The sequence below is a fragment of the Coptis chinensis genome, chromosome 8 (assembly GCF_015680905.1).
Source record: "Coptis chinensis isolate HL-2020 chromosome 8, ASM1568090v1, whole genome shotgun sequence".
Lineage (NCBI taxonomy): Eukaryota > Viridiplantae > Streptophyta > Magnoliopsida > Ranunculales > Ranunculaceae > Coptis > Coptis chinensis.
In genome coordinates, this window is record NC_141463.1 from 29,990,149 (window position 1) to 30,017,897 (window position 27,749).

A 27,749-nucleotide genomic window follows, 5' to 3' on the forward strand; every position below is an offset into this window, starting at 1 on the left:
TCCATTTTCCTTAACACGTAATTGGTATTAAAAGTTAAAACAAACGTAAGGGACACATGCATGCACCATCATCAAATCCTGTAAATGTAAAGCTTCCCATTGACAGATTTCATGAACCAATATATACTTTCAATGAGCTGAATGTAATGCGGATGCACAATATAGAAATGGAGTTGTACCAAAAATGTTGGATTGAGTGGGTTTGTGCCTGCAACTTCTTGAATTACAATGATGCTCAAATTTGATTTACTGACCAAAAAACTACATTCGGACAATTAAAGCATTTGTTCTGTCAAGGTCCTTGTGATGGTTAATCTCTACAAAGGTACCTCCTCCAAACCCCCTTAGCCAATCTTCCAGGATTCACAGCAATGCACCTGGTTTGCTCTCCTGTACTATTCTTTTCGCTGAGGACTAGAACCTGTTGTAATGACAATCATGATTTGAACCTAAGCAGTTTACTGTTTTGTTAAGCCAACGCAATTTATGATGTTGGTTTCAAGCAGAAACTGATAATGTATGCTCATATTGCAAGGGATTTTTTTTTTTGCTGGGTGAGTTTAGATTGTATTGAAAGCAGGACAAAAACAACTACTGTAGTAGTGTGGTTTTTAAATGATAGATCTAGAGTCTGGACAGAGCATTGATGAAATTCTTAACCCAGGGATTTCACCAGAGGAATAGCACATGAACTTCACTTACCGTCACAGAGGGAGACAGGTCTGAAGGCAAGATGACAATATCTGGAATAGATAGAATCTGGAGAGATTCTGGAGCAAGTGATAGATCCAACAGAATATCCTCAAATGGTGGATAAAGAGGATAAAAGCTGTTTAGGCAAAGAATTCGTTCGGGCTAACATATAATTTACATTAACTTCATTATATCTCCCAAAATAAAGGGCCTGGCGCGTGCCTGCGCTGGCTGAGTACATGTGTAGCAAGTCGCCCCACGCAATCCCAGATCCATTAGACGGAATTCTTGAGATTTCTTCCCCACTAAGCTGTTTCAGGATATCCACAGTGCAGCAGCCTATTTTTATCTGAAACACAGAACTACGGATCACAAATACAGAAGTATCAGGTTCCGTCCACATTATACCATAGTATCATGTAAAATCTATAAAGTTGCGCAAGCAACAGACTCGCAAAAATCCTTAGGTAAGCCACAATTTAATCAAATTACTTAATTTTTTTTGACTTGTTAAAAGATGTGGAATCTGATGAATAAAATTAAATAAAAACCCTGAACTTGTGGATAATCAAGGTTATGGATGAACAATGTCGGTGCAAGAGGGGATGGCAGGCTATGGAGGCGTCTTGAGGGATAGTGATGGGGAAGTGAAAATGGCGTACAGTGGAAATTCAAAGAAGTTATCGGTGATTTACCAGGAACTTCTAGCTGTCCTAAAGGGGCTGGAAGGTGCGGTACAGCTGAGGATTAGACGCATTCAAGTGCAATCAGACTCTATGCAGGGGGTCCAGATATTAACAAAGAAAGGGAAGCCACCGTGGTCCTGTAGGAACCTGGTAGCGCAGATTCAAGCTGTGAGTTCGAAGTTTGACCAACTATCCTTTGTCCATGTCTTCCGGGAAGGTAACCAAGTAGCTGACTACTTATCGAAACTAAATCGAGACGAGTGTAATGGTTTTTTGCTCTTCCTTCCCCCGATGGATCAAAAAATGCATGTACTGATCACGAGGGATAAGGAAGGTATTATGTACTTGAGAACCTGAAGTTAATAAAGTTTGGGGGCTGAACCCCTAGATATTTCAACAAAAAAAAAAAAAAAAAAAAAAAAGGTCTACACAATGGGCTTCCTATAATAACAAGATAATAAATCGAAGATCAGTGTGCTCACTGCTCAGATAGCCAACATGAGACCTCGGGAAAAGGAAACACAAGACAGGTATTCTATAATGAACTTAGAAAATCAAGATGCAAATTGCAACAAATGGCTGACCAGCCTAACCATTCTTGAGGCTTGGACCACGAAAGAAGTTGGACCTGCTGATTTTTTATTTATGTTTTTTTTTTTGCTAGGTAGACTGCTGATTAAGATGGTGTGCTTCAATGAAAATGTCATTCTTACAGATTCTCACCCGCCTACCCAAAAATATAAAAAACTCGATAGACGGGTACCAGCAATGTTTACTCCACGGTGACCTGACTTAATCCATTCACCAAACTTAATGAGTTGTTTTCTTTACTTCAACAATGCCAGATTCTTTCTGAAGTTACTTGGAAGGGCAATATACATGCTTTGATGTGTAATTCAAGGATTTTCTTTTATAAGGTAGAGCTTCCAATAGAGAACTGTGGAAAGGTATTTACCTGCATTTTGAACAGTTGCTCATAACTATTGTTAGCGGTATTAGTATTATGTCTTAAAGGGCAGTTTAGTCTTTGTACCTATTTTAGGGTTTATATAAATAATATATGAGGAGGCCAGCTTGAAGTTAAGTGGTCTTTCTCTTTTCTGCTCTCTCACCATGACTCTTTTTCTCTCCTCTCTCTAATTGATGCTCTCAATTCTCTAACTTGGTATCGGAGCAACTTTTTTTTTCTTCTCTTTCTTCTTCTTCTTCTCTTTTTTTTTTTTGTGGGTTGCAATAACTCTGCTGGTTTGGTGGAAGTTTAGAGAGACTCTCCACTTCCTATGTGGTTTGTTGTTTCCTTGTGTGTTTGTGCACCCTAGATGAGTTGAAATCGTTAGTATCTAGGGTTGTATCCAGTTTGTAATTGGTGTGGCCTTTTTTTTCCGATTTGGTTGTTTTTCGTGGTGGTTGTTTTACGGTATTTTCTGGTGTGAACAATGGATGACGCAGTGAATCCTAAACCTGACTCTAAACAGTCTTTATATTATGTCAACGATGATCTCGGTAAGCCCATTACTAATTTTCGTTTAAATGGGAACAATTATCTTTCATGGAGTTATGCTGTTGAACACTTTATTCGTGCGAAAAAAAAATCTAAAATTCTTACTGATGATCCTCCGAATTCCAATGATTCTACTTATGAAGACTGGATGGCTTCTAACTCTATGGTTTTGACTTGGTTGTGGAATAGTATGGAGCCAAAAGTTCTTACTAATGTGCAGTTCTTACCCACGGCAAAACAAGTATGGTCATCATTGAAGGAGATGTATTCCCAAGAAAATAATCTATCTCGAATTTATGATTTGTTTGAGTCTTTGTTCAAGACAAAACAGGGTGATCAACCTATTGATGAGTACTATAGCACTATGAAAGGACTATGGGAAGAGCTCTTGCTTTATCAACCATTTACTGATTAATTTGGAGAAGCAACGAGAACAACGGCGTGAACACTTTCAAGGTTGCTTTGTTGCTTTGCATGGGCTGAATTTCGAAAGTATAGTGTTTACAAGGATCAAATTTTAGCAAGTGAACGGTACCCTCAAGCAAGCACAAGCTTTTTTCGTCTTAAGAGAAAGCGTTTGGAGCATGGTGAGTTTGTTCCTGTTGCTAAGGAGTCATCTGCCTTACTCTCTACTCCGAGTAATCGTGGTGGACGAGGAGGTTTTGGTGGTGGTCGAGGCTTTAATGGCCGTGGAGCTCGTGGTAATTCTGGTTTTGGCAGAGGTAACCGTGGTGGTTTTGGAGGACGTCGTGGTCGTGGGGATAGGTATGATGGTACTGACGAGAGGAAGTGCACATATTGTGGTAAGGATGGTCACACTGAGCCATTTTGTTGGGACAAACATGGGAAGCCTGCCTATGCCCATAATGCTTATGATCAAACTTTTGGGTCTTCCGCTGCTGGACCTTCTAGTGCTTCTCCTCCTTCTACTGCTGAAGTTTTGGGTCAAATTTTGAATCGTCTTAACTGTATTTCTGTTCCTTCTGCAACCCACACGGCTACTATGGCAAGTTCTGGTAAGTCTGCTAGTTTGGCGGTACCTTCTTCCTCTTGGATCATTGATTCAGGAGCTAGTGCTCATATGACCGGTAATCCCTCTTTTCTTTCTAATTTTGTGCCAACTAAGACTAGCATGACTTTAGCTGATGGGTCCTCCCGTCCTGTTCTTGGTACCGGTGTTCTTCGTCCTACTAAGTTCTTAAATTTGCAGTCGAGTCTTTATGTTCCTCATCTTTCATTTAATCTAGTCTCTGTTAGTGAACTTACTAAATCTCTACACTGTTCTGTAACATTTACTCCTACTGGTTGTGTGTTTCAGGACCTCAAGACGAAGATGACGATTGGTTCGGGGTATGAGCATGATGGGTTATATGTATTGGATGTTGCGAAATCAAGTTCTGTTTCAGCTTTGAGTGCGTCTGTGTCTCCACTTGAGTGGCATCGTCGTCTTGGTCATCCCTCATTGGTTAAGTTGCGTCAGTTACTTCCTAAGTTAAGTCCAGTATCTGTTTTAGATTGTGAAGCATGTCAGTTGGGAAAACACCATCGTAGTACGTTTCCCAGTAGGGTTGATAAGAGGTCTTTGGGTCCTTTTGATGTAGTCCATACGGACATTTGGGGTCCTTCACGAAATAAAAGCTTGTCTGGTTTCTTTTATTTTGTAGTGTTTGTTGATGATTTTTCTAGAATGACATGGCTATATTTGTTAAAGGATCGTACTGAGCTACCTCGTGCTTTGTTCAATTTTTACAATGAAGTTGCGACTCAGTTTGATAAAAAAATTAAAATTATTCGTTCTGACAATGCCTTAGAGTATACTCAGTCTTGTGTACGACATTTTTGTGAAGATCGAGGTGTTATTCATCAAACCACTTGTCCCCACACCTCTCAACAGAATGGAGTTGCTGAACGCAAACTTCGTCATTTACTCGATGTTACTCGCACTATGATGTTTGCCATGGGGGTTTCTAAGCCATATTGGAGTGATTCTGTTCTCACTGCTAATTATCTCATTAATCGTATGCCATCGTCTGTTCTTGATGGTCAGTCTCCTTTTGCATTGATGTATCCTACTCAGTCATCTTATGGTTTGCCACCTCGAGTGTTTGGTTGTGTTGCGTTTGTTCATGTTTTAGGTCATGGTCATGACAAATTAGATCCTCGGTCTATAAAGTGTGTTTTTGTGGGTTACTCAATGCGTTCAAAAAGGGTATCGCTGTTTATAGTCCCAAATTTTCGTCGCTATTATGCTGAGTCTTGATGTTACTTTCTTTGAGTCTACTTCCTATTTCTCTACAGAGGGGCAGTTGTTTGATCCAAATTTAGTGTCTTGTCGTGAGGGGGAGTTACTTAATCTGCTACCCCAACCAGTTGTTCCCATTCCAGTTGTACCTTCGAGGAGGTGCCTCCCGCGACCTATTATGCCTGTCGCGGGAGGGGCCTAGTCGTGTTCCTATTACAACCGTTAGGGGGTCCATGCCTATTTATGCTCAATATCATCGTATTTTTCCTCGAAAGAAAGTTACTAATGTTGAATCTACCACTGTTACTACTGTTGAACCAGCACTGAAACAGTCGTCATCTTCTTTAGAGGCTCCTTCGGTTCGTGTTGTACCTGTTACACGGACTACGACTCAGGTTGAACCCATTGCTAAACGGACCAGGTCTAAGTCTCCTTATCCTATCTCTCAGTTTGTTTCATTACATCGTGTTGCTCCTGGTTTTCGTACTTTTGCTTTGTCTGTGTCTTCTGTTTCGGTTCCCTCGTCCCTTACCCAAGCACTAGCTTCTTCTGGCTGGACATTAGCCATGAAAGAGGAAATCTCAGCCCTTCATGAGAATAAGACTTGGGACCTTATGCCTCTTCCACGGGAAAGAAGAACAGTTGGATGTAGGTGGGTTTTCGCGATTGAAGTACCTCGGATGGATTACGTTGGCCCAAGGCACGTTTGGTTGCTAAAGGGTACTTTCGGACATATGGGGTTGATTATATGGAGACATTTTCTCCTGTTTGCTTTCGGGCTTAACTCTGTTAGGATTTTACTTTACATTTCTTTGTGTGCAAGGGTTGGCCTCTTTATCAGCTTGACATTAAAATGCCTTCTTGCATGGTGTGTTACAAGAAGAGGTGTATATGGATCACCACCGGGTTTGTTGTCCCCTGGAAAGGAGAATATGGTGTGCAAGTTGAAAAAGGCTATTTATGGATTGAAGCGATCACCTCGTGCTTGGTTTGATAGGTTTAGTTACGTGGTTATCGGTTTGGTTTTCATCGATCATCTCGATCATTACGTGTTTGTTCGACATTCAGCGCCCGGCACTATTGTTACGATTGTATATGTTGATGATATCATTATTTCGGTAGTGATGCAATAGGTATTTCTCATTTGAAACAAATTATTTGGGGCAACATTTTCAATGGAAGGATTTAGGTCTCCGCCGGTACTTTCTTGGGATTGAGGTTGCTCGTTCCAATGAAGGTATTAGTTTGTCGCAAGCGTAAGTATGTGTTGGATCTTCTTAGTGAGGCGGGGCTTCTTGGATCGAAGCTTTGTTGATACCCCATGGATCCTCTTGTGAAGCTTCATGCAAACGGGGGAGGTGTTTTTCGATTGTAGTCGGTATCGTCGCCTTGTTGGTCGTCTTATCTATCTTTTGTGACTCGTCGGATATTACTTATCGGTTGGAGTAGTTAGTAAGTTCATGCACGCTCCACATATTTCTCATTGGAATCTTTGTTATTAGTATTCTAAGATATCGAAGGGTTCTCCGGTAATGGACTTCTTTATATAAGCCCTTCACGGACACTAGATATTTGTGGGTTTTCGGATCGATTGGGCGGGTGATCCTACGATCGCCCGTGGTACGGGTATTGTACATTTGTTGGAGGAAATTTAGTCACTGGCGCTAAAGAAGAAACAAAGTGGCCGGAGTGGATATCGTGCTATGGCTCAAACTTACGAGATGATTTGGGTTTTTTGTTAGAAATGGATGTTCATGCTCCTTCTCCTATGTCATGTTACGTGACAATCAAGCTGCGATCTATATAGCTAGTAACCCAGTGTTCCATGAGCGTACCAAACATATCGAGGTTGATTGTCACTTCGTTCGTGATTTAATGATGTCCAAGCAGATTGTTACTCCTTATGTGAAGTCTAGTGATCAGCTAGGTGATATTCTTACCAAACCTTTGGCTCGACCTAGTTTTTCAACTATGTGTTCCAAACTGGGCATGTTTGACTTGTATGCTCCAGCTTGAGGGGGAGTGTTAGCGGTATTAGTATTATGTCTTAAAGGGCAGTTTAGTCTTTGTACCTATTTTAGGGTTTATATAAATAATATATGAGGAGGCCAGCTTGAAGTTAAGTGGTCTTTCTCTTTTCTGCTCTCTCACCATGGCTCTTTTTCTCTCCTCTCTCTAATTGATGCTCTCAATTCTCTAACTACTATAAAGACTTTGATGATAATAAATGAATATAGGAAGAATAAAGAATCTCGATGCTAGTGGTGGTCTGGTGGAAGGACGGCGTTGAGGGGTTAAATAATTTTGTTTTCCTCTTTTTAAGGGATGTCATGTATGTCCTATAGTTTTCCAAAAGTCTTTCAAAAAACACAAAATGCAATTGCTCTAGCACCCACGTTTTTCCTTTGCCCTTCTTCTCTCTTCTTCCAATTGTCAATGAACAAAGGAAAAGAATCTTTCCATCTCACTCCTACTTTGTCCACTCTTGTTTTAGAGTTAGAAAATGTAACACAGAACCTTCTGCAGCGGCGCATGTCCGTGTATTTCACACGTCAGTGGGTGGGCATGTCTGACAAATTTTTTTTTTTTTTTTTTCGAAAATGTGAAGTGTCAATATAGATCCTAAATGAAGCTCAAAGTTCTTATTGTACATCACAATTCACAAGCCTGGATGAGCATATTTTGTGTGGTTGGGTAAATCATGAAACAGCATAGATGACATACATAGATACATTCTCCAATTCTGTATAAGTGGGCAGAGATCAGCCGTACCTTATTTGCATTGAAAAGCCCTGGATTTGCAAGACAGGTAATCTGGGTTGAGAGAGAAGAAAGAACAATGAGTATAAATAGTAACGATCATAAGCGCAAGTACAGAAAAATAGAAAATAGACTTATTACAAAGCCAACATAAGAATATACCTGATTTTTGAGATCTGAATGGATATCAAATGCTGGCTGCAAAACGAAGATGAACAAAAATATTAGTCTTCAAATCTAAATGTTTTAAAATTAAAGCATCACTCTAGTGACAGGAGAAAATGACTGTTTATAGAATCCGGCAATGACAGCACCTGAGGAAATTTCCTTGTCCTCATTCTACACATCTAGAGTATTCCAGTAAGTCCCAGAATCTGAAGTCAAAAAGGAGTCGTCACAATCTCCACAGATTTCTTTGTTCATTTATCTCCCAAAGTTGTCAAGTTTCTTCAGTTCCCCAGGTTCATCATTGTGTGTATCAGCATCTGCAAAAGCCCTCCCAATTCCTAAGGCAACCGTTAGCAGCAACCAATATCTGAAGATCCAGAATTCTTCTTAAGTTAGGATGGAGGCTCGTTTGACAGATGAAACATACTATTTATCTCACATATTGCATGCTTGTCAGAGCTAATAAAATTTGCCAGATCACCAGTCTCATTTCGCAAAGGTTCCTACAAAACGATTCAAGTGCTATTAGACGGTTTTACCAGATATTCAAAGCCCCACCAAGTCCAAAGTTTAAAAACATGAAAATGTGCGCTCATTTGGAGCAGCATACAGGCGTGCACATGCATTAAAATAGACGACTGTGGTCATGTAGAAGAAAACAGGTTAAAATTATTGACCTATTTCAAGATGTTTTTGCACTTTACACTTTGCAGAGCCAATCTCCTCAGGTTTCCGAATGGGCATGCTTAACAACACAAGATCTCGTTCTGTTGTACATCTTAAAGAATTATACTTGGGAGGAAGCTCCAGATTGTGTTATGCGATGAATTATCTGACAAAAAAAATTATTTTGATTAGAGAAATATCATATATAAACTAATTAGATACCAAGATAATGAAGGGGGTAAGAAGTGAGTATTTGAACGCAAAGAAGGCGTTTGCCAAATCCAGAGAGATGTGTAATTGTGTTTTTCTGTCAAATTCTACAAAGAGTTTACATGGATAACGCGATAGTACTACTCCTTTGGAGACCACTACTGTTTGGAGACCGACATCATATAGAACAATAGAGGGCAACCAAATGATAAGATAGAACTCATAGAAGTGAAAAAAAAGATCAACTGCAGTGGTCTGAGTCTAGTGATGCCTTCAAGGTCGAAAACTGCTGCACACATGACTTAAAACAAATAAGGGGCATCTAGGTGAGTAAGTCTGCAGGATTCTTAAACTGTTATGGTTTGGAGTATATTTCATCATTTAGACATATGGATACTGTGGATATATTACACTCTACCTTGAATAATTTTTTTTTTTATCTCTGAAGATAACTGACATGGAAATAAATGGGAAGTGATGTTATCAAGGAGATCCTGAAGTTTGCCTGTATTCAAAAAGAGTTTGACCATAAAAAGTGCTATATTTATACATAGTTTAGTTTTGAGCAGTAGTGCATGGACTTTTTCTCTGATTAAAAAACACCTCAAATCCAGTGGTGTACGAGGAAGGTGGTTCGTGCATATAATTACAAAAGTTATACCTGGACAGAAAACCTAGATAACTCTATGAGAATCTCTTAGTAATGCTTCCGCATGGGTATCAGGGAGATCCATACCTCCACTAGTCCACTATCAAGGCTATCTTTTATAAATTTATTATCTTATATTAATTTATTTTCCGCCATTTCCTACATGATGCAAATCCTCATCCTTTATATGGACCTGGGAACTTAAAAAAAGCGATATATCTTTGAGACATCCTCCCTTACTGGCCAATCAAGAGCAAGCATTCTCCACAATCAATCTTACCAGTTTCGAATGTCCCATGTTCTCCAAGGACAGCTGTAACCGGCAGTATCATGAAATATTGGACCTCTTTGTGCGTGAAGTATAGGGGACAGTGATGCAAGCCTATTTTGATCATATTTAAGAGAATTTACATACAAAGTTAGAATCATTCAAATACAAGTATAGAACAAGTTAACATATTATGTTCAAAAAAGTACTTGAGCCATATGGTACGCATATTTCATGGTTCAAAGTTCGGACTAACACAATAGCACTCTTCACAAAGACTCCTAGTCAAAACCTTCACACGTTACAGAGTTACATGTCCATTAATCTGCTTCTAGAATTGGAACCAACAAGTAATACTGTAATAGTAAGCTAGATTTTGGGGGGGGGGTCTGGCCTTTGGCCTGATGAGGCCCCTAGGCGCAGCTGCTCAGGGGAGGACGCAGGATATTCAGTGAGGGGAACATGTGATAACAAATCAACATAAAAATTTCTGTGAAAAGAGAAGGTAGAGCAATAGGGCAGCTCAAAACTTGAGCATGTATTTGGACCCCATAAATTTGAGCAATAGGAATGTTCAAGAGTTCTAAAACAATTTCCTTTCCTTTTACTACAACATACATGTATTTGAACCACAAAAAATGAGGGTGGGCATTCCCTGAGGACTGGTAAGACGAAAGACGATGAGAAACAAATCTGTTTTAACAGGCAGATTTGACCATATTAAAGAGGCATCAGGAAATGCCCAAACGAAAACAAAATAAAGGGAACATGGATCAGAATTTTGGCTCATCAGACATAAATCAATGGCAACAGCTCCGAAGGAAAACGGAGAGGAAAGCTAATGACAAAGTGCATGGGGTGAGGTTTTTAAGGAAATATGCAATGAGACATGCCTAAGTTGATTTCGCTTTGTCTACATTTATATTAATATTAAGATAAAACACACAATAATGAAAAAGCAGTATGATACAATACAAACCAAAAAAAGAGACACTATTATACCAGAATTTTATACTGAGCAGAAAAATAAATACCTGAATCTTAGCAATACAATTGAGTATCTTCAAAAAGTCCCTACACCCCTTCCATCCACGATATATTTGTTGAATTTTCAGCTGGTCCATGCAAATAATAACGGAAATGACCCATCTTTCTCGTCTTGCTGCCCAAAGATGCAAGCGCAACTAGGTTAGGAGGAACTCCGAAAACTTCATCACTACTTTCACCCCACAATCTATAATGGAAATGATAACAGAATTTTCAGCTGGTCCATGCAAATAATAACGGAAATGACCCATCTTTCTCGTCTTGCTGCCCAAAGATGCAAGCACAACTAGGTTAGGAGGAATTCCAAAAACTTCATCACTACTTTCACCCCACAATCTATAATGGAACAAACGAGCATGTAAGGAAGTTTGTATCAAAAAGGCTGCTTGACCAGCTTTTCTAACAGCAGCTAGAGAACCCTTTAGAGACAATTCCCATTCGTCCCCACCATCTGGAGGGACAACACTTAGCTCCTCCACACTCTCAACAGCTTTTTCAGCTGCGATAGTTGCAGCAACACTTTCCATTAAATTTTCTTGAAGTGTCAATGAAAACAGGAGACTGGTCAAATCTGCTTCTGCTAAATATCAATCCCTTTATGTCCTCTACTCGATGCTAAATCAGTAGCAAATTGACCTCTGGGAAATTTCGATTTTGGATTTTCCAGTGCACCTGTAGAGTGCATCAACTGTTTCCTCTCTGATTAATAAAACAAACATATTCACAAATGTTAGCAAAGTGGATAATGGTGAGGCAGGAGGATCTTCTCTTATTGGCAACTTAAAGGAACTATAATGGTAGGATTCACATTTATGTCTTGTAACGTGTAAAGAGACTATGCAGACATTCAGAGAAATGGCGAAGACACCGCAAAGCACTAGATCTCCAGCACATGAACTTAATAATGAAAGCATAGTAGCAAGCTTCATTATCACAACAGTAGGCTGATCAAGGAACATGTGGCATATGATAACAATTAGGAAACCAAATGAAAACAATAGATAGAGGGAAAAAATATACAAAAGATCTTCTATAGACAACTAACCATGTGCTCTGTTCGACTAATAGTCCTAAAGAGGGAGGAAGCTGTTAGGTGAACTTCCCACTAAATATGTAATACACTATTACAGTAATGTTGAAACTGATTATTCTTATCTTTCAATTTTGCTATTCCTATCACCTTGACAGTTGACAGACATTAATTCATTATGTTCAAATAGTATAATACCATATTTAATTGGTACATTCTCACAAAGCAGAACAAAAATATGAATATAGTCATATACATATCTACTTTAAGAAAGCCAAAGAAGCAGGCGAAAGAAAATCGCAAAGAAACTTTGACTTTATTGAGAGCTTAGAGAGATTATTGGAGGAGGCTCAACAAGAAAACCAGGGGCCAGGGCAAAGGGAAGGGGCCCTTAAGTTTATCAATGGAAGGAGAAAAAAGAAGCAGAGTTTTTTTGTGCTTTGTACTTGAACAAACAAAATAAATTAAGGGAGAGAATGCACAAAAAAGATAATTTTTGAGCAAAAGAGTCGGATTTTTATATAAGAAATCGCACCTTTTCTAAGTGATGCAACGCCTCGAAGTGTTGCAACTTTTAGAAAACACGCATCACTTCACGCACTGTTTCAACAAAGGAAACTAAAATGTCAAACGGGCCCAAAAACATTAGCAGATTGGGCATTCTAAGAAATCGGTTGCATAAGAAGAAAGTACACTACCGAGCAAAAAAAGAAGAAAGTACACTACACACCAATAAAACTAGCCATGCCCACGCCAAGCAGTGCAGGCGTGTTGTTGACCTTGACTGCATTTCATCTCCATGGACAACTAGTGGGACCCAATCCATAAGGCAACCACAATCCTTACTAGCTCAACAACTCCTGAGTGTTCGTCCCAAGTGGGACTAAGTGCTTTACACTAAGTCCAAAACCATTGAGAAATGAACTACATATTTCTCTCTCAGGCTGCCTCTTGAAATGAGCTTTGTTTGGAAAATGTAGTGTAAAGTTCCATGTATTCTACACATCATGAAATTTATAAGTAAACCATTTTTTGTAAATTTCATCCCTCGAAGCTCCTTTTGCCCATGCAATGCTAAAAGACGCGAAGAATTTTTATCCAAATCACTGAAGTGAAAAGTAAGGTGATCAACAGTTCCTCCACAGAGATCATCAACAATCAATTATTCATACCACTTCGATTCAAGGTATAAATGGTTTGAATCTTACCCAAGTAAACCTCCCCACCCACCAAAAATTAAAATTAAAAATAATTAAATAAAAAATACATACATAAGGAAAAACGCAACACTAAATGAGAGAGAATTGTTTCAAATCCACTTATATGGAAAACTAGGGATCCTCTAGCACCACCAAAGTGTACTCCTATGCTGGAAAATGATAAAATGATACCGTTGGAAACATTCTTATCATCCCACACCCCAAGTTTTTTATCCACTTCTCCAAAGTTTCCACCCACTTCATAAATTGCATTCAAGAGATCACCATATCTTCCAAACTCCCAATCATTGAGACCTCTGTTGAAGTGCCGAATCTCATACCATTCTATTAGCTGCACTCTCTAAGTAATCCGAAATGAGTGTTTTTTGTTGAAAGAAAGTGATTAGTAGAAACCACCAAATCTTCGTTTAAGTGAGGTCTCCCCATAAATCATTCCAAAAAGTGATGGATTCACTGGAACCGAGAAAAAGACAATTCCATTTGTAAATGTCCTTTAAGTTACATTGACATGGATACGCATTTATGAAGGCCTTAAGTTACATTACATTGACATGTAGGCCTTTAAGTTACATGTCTGTAGACCTTCAATTATATAAGCATGTATGTAGGCCTTCAATTATATAAGCATGTATGTAGGCCTTTAAGAAATGTCCTTTAACTTACATTGACATGGATACGAGTATCAGTATCCAACACGGATTCGAAGTGTCTAACACGGCAAAAAATCAAAAATTGATGTACATCATCACATACACGGACACATGGATACGTACCCGACACTGATTATCTTTGAAGTATGGCTTGTCCATGTAACAAAGCTTACAACCCTAGTTTTGGGTGTTTATCAATTGTTATTTGTTGGTGTAGTTATTCGAAGTTGCTTCTGCCCCCGTGTTACATCATAGAATACAGACACCATTCATCATCTACCCTACTTCATTACTCCGAACCAATACAAGAGATTTAGACTTTAGACATGTAGAAACTTTATCTCTTGAAGTATTTAGAGATTTTATCCAAAATTTCTTTGTCCGGCTTTTGTAAATGACATTTCTTAAAGGAACCAAAGGCAAGAGAGTGGCTTCTTCTTTTGATCATTAATGAACAAATTTTCCATCCCATGTTTGTCTATAAATGTAAGCACACAGCTTCTATCTAGTGAGAATAGACCATAAGGGCACTAGTGTTGTTGGTGATGAGTGAAACTGTTGTGGTGTTGCCAGGTTTAGTGCTACTGGGCCGTGAAACTGTTGTGGGGTGGTTAAAGAACACCCTCTTCTGTTCTATTGCAACTGGTTCAAGTACCCATCTCCCTTATTTTGGACACAATAGGAATTAAGATTGAAAACTTAACAAAAAGGAGTAGCTATGAAATTAGTGACAGAGTGTGCAAGAAAAGCTTGTCTTTTAGCTGAAGAACCCTACACATGGAAGATGATGATAAACTCATCTGTTGAGAATCAGTTGATAGATGATATATTTTCGGAATTTCTAGGAAATTTTGAATGGGCCTATTTTCAGCTTATATAATTGGAAATCGGATTTCCAAAGTAGTTTCCAATTCTGATCAGATCACTTCGAGAATAATTGGACATTGAAATTTCGGAACAGCCACTAAAAGTTAAGTGCTACAGAGGCCAAACTATAGTCCATCACATAGACAAATTAACGACGGATTAAACAAAAAAGATTCATGTAAATTTCAATGAGCAACCATTTCATGTAAATAAACTTGCAGATTAGTAAACTAACCTCCCATAATATGCTGGCCAGTGAAGTGCTGTCCTTCCTTGTGCATCTTTGAAATTGGGACTCACACCAGCAGCAATTATTCGACCCATAGCCCATTCATTTCCAAGAGCCACCGCCAGATGGATAACTCCTTGGCCTTCATCATTCAAAATATGCGGGTTTTTTCCTTCGTCCATGGACATCGCAAGCAAGCCATTCATACAATACGTCCTTCAGCAACTTCTTAATCGATGCATCTCTAGAATTTTGATGGTTTTGCAGAATAACCATGGAAGCCTTCTGTATACTTTCCCACTCTTTTTCATCTTCCTTTTGTGCAGAAAATAATTCATCCTTTAGATGGCAGTTATCACATTCTTCAACAAAGCAGTCCAACCTCTTCCAGTTCATTCCTAAGCATAACATTTTTGCAAAACGTATCTGAATACGCATTTCATCATCGGGTTCACTTATAACAACAGCCAAGGATGATTTAGCTGATAGCTTTTCATAAAACTCAAACTCCCGGACTTCAGTGCAAGCCAGCCTATTACTGCAGATCACATAAAATGGAACACGTCCCGAAGCGTGGAGAGGAGCATGACACCGAAGCACATTATCAGTCAATATTTCAACAGGGACCTTGACTTCAAGAAACATACAACTCCACTTAGTGATCTTAGATAGCTTTGAATCTCCCAAATATGTGCCTGTGATCAATATATAATAACGAAACTCATAAGCCATATGCATGTCAAAATGCATAGAATACAACTACTATTCTAGACATGGACAATAGGTCCTCAAAGGTGCATACCTTTGTCTCAGTCCCAGAGTAAGCTCAATCTGGTGAGAAATCACTAATACCAAAAAGTTGTTCTTAGGAAAGAGAGGGGCCCAATGAGCCAGTGTCCAACTGCAAATAGCATGTTAGACTGGAAACTTCCTTGTCCTCATTCTGCGCATCTAGAGTATTCCAGTAAGTCCCAGAATCTGAAGTAAAAAAGGAGTCATCACAATCTCCACAGATTTCTTTGTTCATTTATCTCCCAAAGGTTGTCAAGTTTCTTCAGTTCCCCAGGTTCATCATTATGTGTATCAGCATCTGCAGAATCCCTCCCGATTCGTAAGGAGCAACCATTAGCAGCAACCAATATCCGAAGATCCAGAGTTCTTCTTAAGTTAGGATGGAGGTTCGTTTGACAGATGAAACATACTATTTATCTCATGAATTGCATGCTTGTCAGAGCTAATAAAATTTGCCAGATTACCAGTCTCATTTCGCAAAGGTTCCTACAAAATGATTCAAATGCTTTTAGACGGTTTTACCAGATATTCAAATCCCCATCAAGTCCAAAGTTTAAAAACATGACAATGAGCGCTCATTTGGATCAGCATACAGGCATGCACATGCATTAAAATAGACAACTGTGTTCATGTAGAAGAAAACAAGTTAAAATTATTGACCTATTTCAAGATGTTTTTGCACCTTGCAGAGCCAATCTCCTCAGGGTACCGAATGGGCATGCTTAACAACACATGATCTCGTTCTGTTGTACATCTTAAAGTGATTATACTGGGGAGGATGCTCCAGATTGTGTTCGAAGATGAATTGTCTGACAAATAAAATATATTTTGATTATAGAAATAAAAAAATATATAAACTTATTAGATACCAAAATAATGAAGGGGATAAGAAGTGAGTATTTGAAGGCAAATTGGACTTTTGCCAAATCCAGCGAGATGTGTAATTGTGTTTTTCTGTGAAATTCTACAAAGTTTACATGGATAACGCAATAGTACTACTGTTTGGAGACCGACGTCATATAGAACAGTAGCAGTAGAGGGAAAAAATGGCCTTTGTAAATAAGATAGAAGTAACAAAAAGATCCTTAATCCTTAAAATCACTTTTACAGACCCAAAAAAAAAAAAAAAAAAAAAAACAAGTTCCACCAAATCATGGGTAACTTTTTGTTCTTGCATTTCTGCTGGAGTTGTGATTAGAGCATCCGCTGGGGCAGTAAAGTTAACAAAACAAGTTCCACCAAATCCAGTACCAAATTGATTCCTTGATGAAGATGAAAATCCTGAAAAGCAACAAAAAACATGGTAATAGGATCTAGGATGCTGAGTCAACTTTTAGCAGAACAATGGAAGGAAAAGAGCATATACAGACAAGGAACCAATAGTTCCAGTACCTATTTCTTACTTAGGTTTACAAACTATTAACTACAATAGTAGGGTCTAGATTGGGAGCTGACTTTGCAAAAACTAAAATGACACAAATTTGGATATATATAGAAATAAAACAAAAATAAATAAAATTCGAGCATGTACAACTGGGAAGAAGCATACCGTTTGCATCTTACAATAAAGAAAAAATGTATAAATGCTTATTTGGCTTCCCATCTGCCTCCAACTTCCTATAAAAATAATCAACCTTGTTGCCTACGGTAATTGTAGTTTGGATCCCAGCACACATTTCATATGCTGACTTGTGAATTGTGAATTGTGAATTGTGATAAACTTGGAACCATAAACCATTTGGATGATCACTGCATCTATATTCTTGTATACAGGACGCAGAACAGGATTAAGTTTGTGTTGTCAAGATCTTTCTAATGGGGTGTCATGGGTAACCTTTTAAATACACCCAGGTCTAGTATTTAGCTAGCTGGTCAAGCAAGTATCGAAGTAACAAATGTATTTAGTGTTCAAACCAATTAACCAAAGCACCACATTTAAAATTAATTTTTTGGTGCAAAAACACACCTTAAATGGGAAAGTGTTCTAAAGCACCACGCCTTTTGGTGCACCTAAAGAAATTTTACTTTTCAAAATGGAAAAAAGAGAGACTAGCCAACTGAGGCTTTAGCCTCAATACATGCAGCACAGTTTCAAGACCACTCGTTATTTGTAAAGGATTTGATAAGTTAACGAAATCCATGAACCATGTATATGTGTTTTCACTTTAAATCCCAAATTGTCCTGTCACACAAACAAATCACCAAGCACACCCTTACGAGGCATTTCTTGTATGTGTTTGTTACTATTGACCCCATATTGTGTTGGGCAGACCCCAAAAACTAAAACACTTATTACAAATGTGTTGTTGGTCCCAAAAGTTGTTTTGTGTTGGGCACCTCCAAACCAAAGTGAATTTGACTTGTTGCAACCTTTTCAGCCTTTCTCTTCTATTCTTTTCTCTTCCACTATCAAAAACCATAAATCCTTAAACCCTAACACTAACACTAAACACTAATGGAAGAGTCCAACCCCATTTTAGAACATGAAGATGACGAAGAAAATGTAATGCATCATGACCCCATTCAAAAAGAAAATGTAGAACAAGTTCAAAGTGACCCCATTCAAGAAGAAAATGTAGAACAAGTTCAAAATGAATAAAATAGAGGAATGGATGATGATGCATTTAATAAGAATAAAGTAAATCTAAATTAAACGTAATTATGCATGTAATAATTATACATGTAATAATTATGCATGTAGTAATTATTGATGTGTACAGTGATGTGGCTGAAAGAGAAAATTTGAGGCTTAAACGACCCGGCTAGGTCGTTTGTATTGCACACCAAACGGTCTGGTCACACCATCTGGACTGAGTCAAAAATGATGTGGCCATGTTGTTTGGCATATGGACTAAAAAAAACTTGCCGGTGTGGCCACACCGTTTGGGATTTGAATTTGGAAAAAATGACTTGTCTGTTTTTTTGCCTCTTGAACGGTGTGGTTACACCGTTTGGACTGAGTCCCAAACGACTTGGCCACATCGTTTGGGACTCAGTCCAAACGGTATGTGTAACGCCCGTATTTTTAAAATATGTTTTTATCTATTTAATTAATTAATTTAATTATTTATTTTCAAAATTCGTTGGATTGGATTTGGGACATGTGGGCCTGATTTTCTGGGCCCGAGTCTGTGTTGGGCTTGGGTTTCGGACCCAAGTATATAAATACATTGTTCTAGAGAATAGGGTTCTGGGAAAATAAAAATATTAAAATGGGAGCAGAGCTTGAAGCTTGTTTTTGGAAGCGTGAGCACGCGACGACGATTGATTGGGGAGGATTCGTCGAGTTTCTAAAAGGTGAGTAGTTAGTTTTTCTACTTCACCGGTATACGAAAATCGTTTTATTTGTTCATTCTTTTTCATCGTGTCTCGTGATGATTAAACTTCGTTAAATATCGGAATTGGATTTGAACTATTTGGCGCTTTTATTGGGCTATTTGATGTTGAAGCGCCGAAGCTTCGAATGAGCATCGGGACCAAAAGCTATGACCGGAGACATCGTGATGGAGACTTTTGAACTATTAATTGTTGTTTTGTTAAGGTTGTTTGGAGTGCGTTTTAAGAACCGCTGAAGCTCAAGAGAGCATCAATGGCACCATCCGTCCGTATGCATTGTTTGGGATCTTGTCGGGGGCTAAGTGATTGCTATGGGTTGCTAGTCCGTGGTTAGCATAAAGCTATTGGAAGCTCCCAAAGAGGCGTTAATGGCGGCCGAGCAACTTCTTGTGATCGCGGATAATCGGGAAGGCGATTTTTTGTAGTTTTGAATTGTTTTGGTTGTGTTTTTTGAATCTTGTGTTGGTTGTCGATTGAAGGGGTTGTGTTTGAGTGTGTGGGGATTTGTTGAAGGTGGCGGAAGCCATTAATGGCTAAAGATAAAATCTTTTAGATCTAGTTTTGGGTGAGGGTTGGATTGTATGATTTGGGGTTTTTGTTTTAACTAATGTTGTTTGGTTTTGGATTTGGATTAAAACCGTGGGGTCAAAATGGGTGGTCGATTAGAGCTTGGTGGTGGCCGGATTTGGTGGTGGTGGAGAACTATTGGAGGAAGGAGATGACCGAATTTGGGCTTGGGCCTGGGTCGGTTTCTTTGGGCCTAAACCTTTTGTTTGGTTGGGCCAAAATTCTAATTTTATGTGGGCCGGATTCTATTTTTAGATGGGGCCAGTTCTAATTTTTAAGTGGTTGGGCCTTAGCTAGTTTAGAGTGTTTTGTTTGGGCCCGATTTAATTAAGATTTGTGGACCAGTTTAATTCAAAGTTTTTGGGCCGGTTTCAGTTCAATTTTTGGACCAAACCATTTAACTGTTTTGGGCCAGTTTCTAATATTGCTTGGGGCCAGTCCATAGGACTTAAAATAGATCTAATTGGGTCTTTAAATGTGTGGACTTTCGGGTTACAAGATTTGGGCTTGGCCAGTTGGGTCCGAACCATTACCTTGGTCATGAGCTCATGAGCCATGCACCTTTGACCTTAGCCATGAACCATGGCTATGACTATGAACCTGTTGAACATAGAAACAACAGTTTGACTTTGACCATGACATGTCGACTTTGACTTTGACTGTTGACTGTTGACTTTTTCCAGTTTTTCTCATATTTGATTTTATGGACTATTGTAATAATAAAATGTTGTCGAACATTATATAACGTTGTTTGTCATTATCTAATTATGATTTGGTAGTGTGTAAAACATATATATATATATATATATATATATATATATATATATATATATATATATATATATATATATATATATATATATATATATATATATATATATATATATTATTGGGCTTTGATTAGGATCGTTTTAATTGTGCTACATTTTATGTTGTAAATTGTATGGACAAATCAAATATTGAAATCTTTGTGGAAGCCGATATAAATTTGGTTGTCATTATCTAATTAAGATTTGACGTTGATATTGTGACACTATGTAATATGTTGGGATATATATATTGAATGCAATAGTTTTGGAGACATAGATGTATAAAAGCTTTATTATTTTATATGTGAGATGCTACTATGAGGTAGTATAATATGTGTAGATATTTTCCCCACGGGTTTTGTGGCGAAGTGCAATAATATATTGGCGTGGAAAGAATGAAAATGGTTATGAGATATATTCAAGACATTTCTAAATATTGTGGCTTAGTGCAATAATGTATTTGACATGCACATTGATATAGTGAAAACGTTTATGAGTCATAAATGAATGACACTGAATAAATTACGTAACGAAAATCCTAGAACCCGACTACCACAACTCATGTGATCCGCCTGTGGGCGATTTAATATATAAGATGTTGTATATATATGAGATGTTGATTGACCCATGTGTTGGGCAATCAGAAATTTAATAGTGGCTTAATATATAAGATGTTGATATATAAGATCTTTGTATATATATGAGATGTTGATTGACCCATGTGTTGGGCAATCGAGCGAATAGTGGCTTGATATATAAGATGTTGATATATAAGATGTTGTATATATATGAGATGTTGATTGACCCATGTGTTAGGCAATTGTAGCCGAATAGTGGCTTGATTATTCCGTTCGCAAAATAGAACGAGATGCGCGATATTTTATGCCGAATAGGGGCATTACTTATATAATGGCTTCCGCGGTGAGGATTTTACGGTGTCGCGCATCCCGCCGGTGGTTACGCACGGAGTGGTACATTATATAAGGGGAGGCATGTGGATGTACATGTTCGGCGTTGGGTAGCGATTGTGGTAGCCAAGGAAACTAGGTAAGACATAGATACGACGTGATTTTAGGGACACACAAAGAAAGCCTTAAATAATCTAATTATGGTAATATGTTGGTTATTTGTTTAGTTGAACCTAAGACGCCTCGATGGAGGAACTACCGCCTTATTTATTTATTATGTGTATAATTTGTTCGTGGTTAGTGGGAAGTTAAAGGCCTCGATTGGAGGAACTACCTGCCTTTAATTATTGTACTTAAGGATGTTATATTAGTCGTTGAAAGTTAAGGCGCCTCGGTGGAGGAACTAACTGCCGTATGGTTTGTGTATATATTGGTATAAGTATATGATGTATTTTAGGGCTACTCACACCAGCATTTTTATAATGTCAACCCGATTTGCATGTTTGTTTATCGGGTGTGTTCATTAAATGAACACAGTTGATAAATCTTGACAGTTTAGTGTTGAAGAAGATTGGTTCTTTGCTTGTGGCATGCGTAGCGCCGCTTTTCGAGATAGGTTTTGTTTTTCCTTAAGGTGATATAGATTTTCAGTTGATGAAATATTATTTGTATTTTCATTTGTAATTTTAATTAAAGAGTTATTGAAAAGAGATTTGTAACCTAATCTTATTTGATGAATTTTTTTGTAATGAAGATGACATTTGTTTAATTGAAATTTTTATTGGTTTTAATTATCCCATATTTAAACCTGTTTATGGGTTTTGGGAGTTGAGAGTCGTCACACCTCGAGATCGAAGAGTCGGGAACAAATAATGTTTTTTCCGAATTCTGTCGAAATTTGGGGTGTGACAGTATGGCTAAGTCGTTTGGGATTAGAACTCTGAAAAAATATGAAGTTCTGTTTTTTGGAATCTCTAACGGTGTGGCCATGTCGTTTTAGGATTTGAACATAGAAAAACACAAACAGTGGTAAACGGTGTGTTTGTGGCATTTGGTACTTAAGCCAAACATCAATTAACAACTGTTCTTTATTTAGGATCCTTCGGTGTGTTTCGAGAACTTTGGAAACTCGAATGACGTGGATGATGTTCAACCGCTTTCAATGGATACAACATAAATATTTACTACGGAAGAGGTACATAGTAGGCATTGTTTTCACTTGTTTTTATTTTCTAAATGAAATTATATTAGTTTATTGATTGTTGTTTTCTTTCATATCTTTAGGTATTTCATACACGTAATGACGAATTGGTTGGGCAACCGCCGGGGGGAAAACAATGTAATGTGGTTGTGGTAATTGGGAAGTCGCAGAATGCTAACGGGAACCGAGTACCAAGACTGGATTTAGATTGCGAGAGTTCGGGCGGGTATCGTTCACACAAAAAAGCAGAGAAAGCTTGTCACACCCCGAATTTCGACAGAATTCTGAAAAACATTATTTGTTCCCGACTCTTCTATCTCCGAGGTGTGACACACTCTCAACTTCCAAAAACCCATAAACAGTTTTAAATATGCGGATAATTAAAAACCAATAAAAATTTCAATTAAACAAATGTCCTCTTCATTACAAAAATTTACAAATAAGATTAGGTTACAAATCTCTTTTCAATAACTCCTTATTTAAAATTACAAATGAAAGTACAAATACATTGTCTAGACTGAAAATCTATATCACCTTAAGGGAAAACAAAATACATCCTAAAATACAATGCTAATGCAAACCACAAGTAGCAGCCAACCTTCTTCAACACTAAACCTGTCAAAACTTATCAACTATGTTCATTGAATGAACACACCCGATAAGCAAACATGCAAATCGGGTCAGCATTATAAACAATGCTGGTGTGAGTAGTCCTAAAATACAACATATAATATACATATATATACACAATCCATACGGCAGTTAGTTCCTCCACCGAGGCGCCTTAACTTTCAACGACTAATACAACATCATTAAGCACAATAATTAAGGCAGGTAGTTCCTCCACTTAGGCGCCTTAACTTCCCACTAACCACACATAAACTATACGCATAATAAATAAGGCATGTAGTTCCTCCCCGAGGCGCCTTAGGTGCTAACTAAACTATAACCAGTCAAGCATATTACCATAATTATATTATTTAAGGCTTTCCTTGCGTGTCCCTAAAATCACGTCGTATCTATGTCTTACCTAGTTTCCCTGGCTACCACAATCGCTACCCAACGCCGAACATGTACATCGACATGCCTCCCCTTATATAATGTACCACCGCGGAGTAACCACCCCGGCCGGGATGTCGCGACACCGTAAATCCTCACATGGAAGCCATTATATAAGTAATGCCCCTATTCGGCATAAAATATCTGCCTCGCTCCAATATTTTGCTTAACGGAATAATCAAGCCACTATTCGCTACGATTGCCCAACACATGGGTCAATCAACATCTTATATATACAACATCTTATATATCACATATGCCCACACAGTATGCAGATCACATGAGTTGTGGTAGTCGGGGTTCTAGGATTTTTAGATTCGTAATTTATTCAGTGTGTCATACATTAATGACTCACAATCATTTCCACTATATCACGCAAGGTTAATTACCTTATTGCACTAAGCCACAATATTTAGAAATATCTTAATTATATCTCATAACCAATTTCATTCTTTTTCACGCCAATATATTATCAGACTACACCACACTCCCCGGGCAAATATTCCTCAATACTATACTACCTCATCACATATATAATAATGGAGCGGTGATACATTTATTTCTCCAAAACTATTGCATTTAATATATACATCCCAAATATATCATATGATATCACAATTGCTTCAAACGATCGCATATATTTTTATAGCATTTTAGGAATAATATATCTCCTACAGTTTCTATCTCAGCACGTGTCAAAAATACACAACATCAATGTCAAATCTTTCTTAGATAAGGACTAACCAATTTATACAAGCTTCCACAATATTTTAGCATTGGATTTGTCCGTACAATATACAACATAAAACGTAGCACAATTAATTAGACCCAGTCCACGGATCCACAATCAAAGCCCAATATATATATATATATATGTTTTACACACTACTCACGTCAAATCATAATTAGATAATGACAAACAACGTTATATAATGTTCGACAACATTTTATTATTATAATAGTCCATAAAATCAAATATGAGAAAAATTGGAAAAAGTCAACATTCCACAGTCAACGGTCAAAGTCAAAGTCTAATGTCAACGGTCAATGGTCAAAGTCAACGGTCAACGGTCAATAGTCAAAGTCGACACGTCATGGTCGAAGTCAACCTGTCATTGTCAAAGTCAAACTGTCGTTTCCATGTTCAACAGGTTCATGGTCATAGCCTTGGTTCATGGCTAAGGTCAATGTGCATGGCTCATGGGCTCATGACCAAGGTAATGGTTCGGACCCAACTGGCCAAGCCCAAACCTTAGAACCCGAAAGTTTAAAAGTTGGAAGACCCATTTAGATCTATTTTAAGTCCTATGGACTGGCCCAAGCAATATTAGAAACTGGCCCAAAACCTTTAAATTAAACTGATCCATAAATTAAACAAAACAAATAGAAAAGGGCCCAAAACTTAACATAAAAACCGGCCCAAACTAAAAAAGATTTTTGGGCCCAACCAAACAAAATAGAATCGGGCCCAACAACAAATGAAACCGGCCCATAGACTAACACTAAAACTGGTCCCAAAACTTAATTAAAATCGGGCCCAAACAATACTAAAAGATTTCGGCCCAATCAACTTAACCTTGCTAAGGCCCAAGCCCCAACAGTTCATCTCCTTCCTCCAGCAGCCACCACCAAAACCGGCCACCGCCACCTGTAATCTCCACTCTTCCAAACCAGATCAAAAATACTCAGGGGAAAAACCCCCACAACATTAACAAAGCCAAAAATCCCAACTCTTAAATCCACCATCTTCTCCAAATCTAGATCTAAAATCGCACCGCCATTAATGGCTTCCTACAGCCCACTCAACCGCCTTCACCCACCTTAATCCAACCAAACACATCCAAACCAACCCAAACAATAACCCAAACTAGTTCAAAACAACGAAATCCAAAAACGATATGGGTTTTTCAAGACATCGTCATTTAAACTTCGACAACACCCACCAAACCTCAATACACTTCACACGCACACCATCAACCAACATCAAAACTAAAGAGTTCAACCCAATGAAACCAACCCTAAAAACAGTTCTAACCAACCGGGGCCATTAACGCTTCCAAGCTTCATCGCCCTTACTTTCTCGACCCTCATCGGTCCACAACCAAACACCAACAACAAATACGTAAAGTTCAACAAGCCAAAAAAAAGATTTCGGTATTGGTTTCATGACGCCATTAAGCCCATAAAGCTTGGATCAAATGTGGATTTCCTAGCTCTCCAGAGTTTCGATGATCTATATCAAATCCGAATTCACTCGAGTTTTAATAACTCGACAACACGACGTCGAATCAAAACAATATAATGAACAGTAAAAACAGAAACATTAAACAGTATACCGATATGCGAAAAACTATAAATCCGGTGAAATAGCCAAATAGCTACTCACCTGTATGAACAGCTCCTACAAATTCCTCCGAGTTCGAGTCGTCGCGCTCCACCCTCCAGCAAACAAGCTTCAAGCTCTGCCTCCATTTTCATTATTTTATTTTCTTTAAAACCCTATTCTCTAGAAAAATGTGTTTATATACTTGGGTTCGAAACCCAAGCCCAACACATACTCGGGCCCAAAAACCAGGCCCATGTGTCCCGAGTCCAAACCAGCGAATTTTGAAAATAAATAATTTAATTAATTAATAAAATTGATAAAAACGTATTTTAAAAATACGGGCGTTACAAAGCTAATAAGAGAAATACAGTGTCACACCCCAAATTTCGACAGAATTCGGAAAAACATTATTTGTTCCCGACTCTTCGATCTCCGAGGTGTGACGCACTCTCAACTCCCAAAAACCCATAAACAGCTTTTAAATATGCGGATAATTAAAAACCAATAAAAATTTCAATTAAACAAATGTCCTCTTCATTACAAAAATTCATCAAATAAGATTATGTTACAAATCTCTTTTCAATAACTCTTTAATTAAAATTACAAATGAAAATACAAATAATATTTCCTCAACTGAAAATCTATATCACCTTAAGGGAAAACAAAATACATCCTGAAATGCAATGCTAATGTAAACCACAAGCAGCAGCCAACCTTCTTCAACACTAAACCTGTCAAAACTTATCAACTATGTTCATTGAATGAACACACCGATAAGCAAACATGCAAATCGGTCAAGATTATAAACAATGCTTTGGTGTGAGTAGTCCTAAAATACAACATATAATATACATATATATACACAATCCATACGGCAGTTAGTTCCTCCACCGAGGCGCCTTAACTTTTAACGACTAATACAACATCCTTAAGTACAATAATCTAGGCAGGTAGTTCCTCCACTGAGGCGCCTTAACTTCCCACTAACCACACCACAAACTATACGCATCATAAATAAGGCATGTAGTTCCTCCATCGAGGCGCCTTAGGTTCTAACTAAACAAATAATCAGCCAAGCATATATAATCATCTATCTAAAGATATATCATTAACTAACATATCACCATAATTATATTAATTAAGGCTTTCTTTGTGTGTCCCTAAAATTCACGTCGTATCTATGTCTTACCTAGTTTCCCTGGTTACCACAATCGCTACCCAATGCTGAACATGTACATCCACATGCCTCCCCTTACATAATGAACCACTCCGTGCGTAACCACCCTGAGCGGGATGCCGCACACCAGGTAAATCCTCACATGGAAGCCATTATGTAAGTAATGCCACTATTCGGCATAAAATATCGCGCGTCTCGTTCTATTTTGCGAACGGAATAATCAAGCCACTATTCGACTACGCCAGGAGGGCCATTCAGCTTTACTGAAATGCCAGGAGGGCCAATCACATTACTTACGCCCGAAGGCCATTCAGATTAACTGAAACGCCAGAAGGGCCAATCACATTACTTACGCCCGAAGGCCATTCAGATTAACTGAAATGCCAGAAGGGCCAATCACATGAGTTGTGATAGCTAGGTTCTAGGATTTTCGTTACGTAGTTTATTCAAGGGCCATTCTATGACTCATAATCATTCCACTATATCACGTGCAGGTCAATTACCTTATTGCACTAAGCCACAATATTTAGAAATATCTCAATTATTTCACATAACCACTTTCATTCTTTTCACGCCAATATATTATTGCACTAAGCCACAATCCAGTGGGCAAATATTCACCAATACTACACTACCTCATAGTAGCATCTCACATATATAATAATGGAGCGTTTATATAAATTTCTCC

General features: G+C 38.2%; 1 protein-coding gene, 1 long non-coding RNA gene and 1 pseudogene across 3 annotated transcripts; 1 reads left to right on the forward strand and 2 right to left on the reverse strand.

Annotated features, from left to right (window-relative positions):
• Positions 1–107: 107 nt before the first annotated feature.
• LOC147480994 (calmodulin-binding transcription activator 3-like) lies at positions 108–15,618 on the reverse strand (annotated as a pseudogene). The gene is made up of 8 exons (XR_015205453.1): positions 14,893–15,618; positions 10,878–11,589; positions 9,856–9,957; positions 8,728–8,882; positions 8,197–8,553; positions 8,045–8,080; positions 7,895–7,936; positions 108–1,055 (listed from the first exon to the last, which is right to left on the reverse strand). The product of XR_015205453.1 is annotated as a calmodulin-binding transcription activator 3-like (transcript).
• On the forward strand, positions 1,281–4,404 carry LOC147480995 (uncharacterized). The gene is made up of 3 exons (XM_086578802.1): positions 1,281–1,596; positions 3,402–3,896; positions 4,199–4,404. The coding sequence occupies exons 1-3, from the start codon at positions 1,281–1,283 to the stop codon at positions 4,234–4,236; spliced, it is 849 nt and encodes a 282-aa protein (XP_086434928.1). The 3' UTR covers positions 4,237–4,404.
• On the reverse strand, positions 11,596–14,881 carry LOC147480996 (uncharacterized). Its single transcript, XR_015203944.1, has 3 exons — positions 12,651–14,881; positions 12,456–12,520; positions 11,596–11,834 (listed from the first exon to the last, which is right to left on the reverse strand). It is a non-coding gene; the product is annotated as an uncharacterized LOC147480996 (long non-coding RNA).
• Positions 15,619–27,749: the final 12,131 nt, after the last annotated feature.

Excerpts from the sequence above, each read along its gene's own strand:
- LOC147480995 (XM_086578802.1), top strand. The coding sequence starts at position 1,281 with ATGTCGGTGCAAGAGGGGATGGCAGGCTATGGAGGCGTCTTGAGGGAT. Across the intron at positions 1,597-3,401 it reads TGTCCATGTCTTCCGGGAAG|CAAGTGAACGGTACCCTCAA; the intron begins GTAACCAAGTAG and ends ATCAAATTTTAG. Across the intron at positions 3,897-4,198 it reads GGCTACTATGGCAAGTTCTG|GACCTCAAGACGAAGATGAC; the intron begins GTAAGTCTGCTA and ends TGTGTGTTTCAG.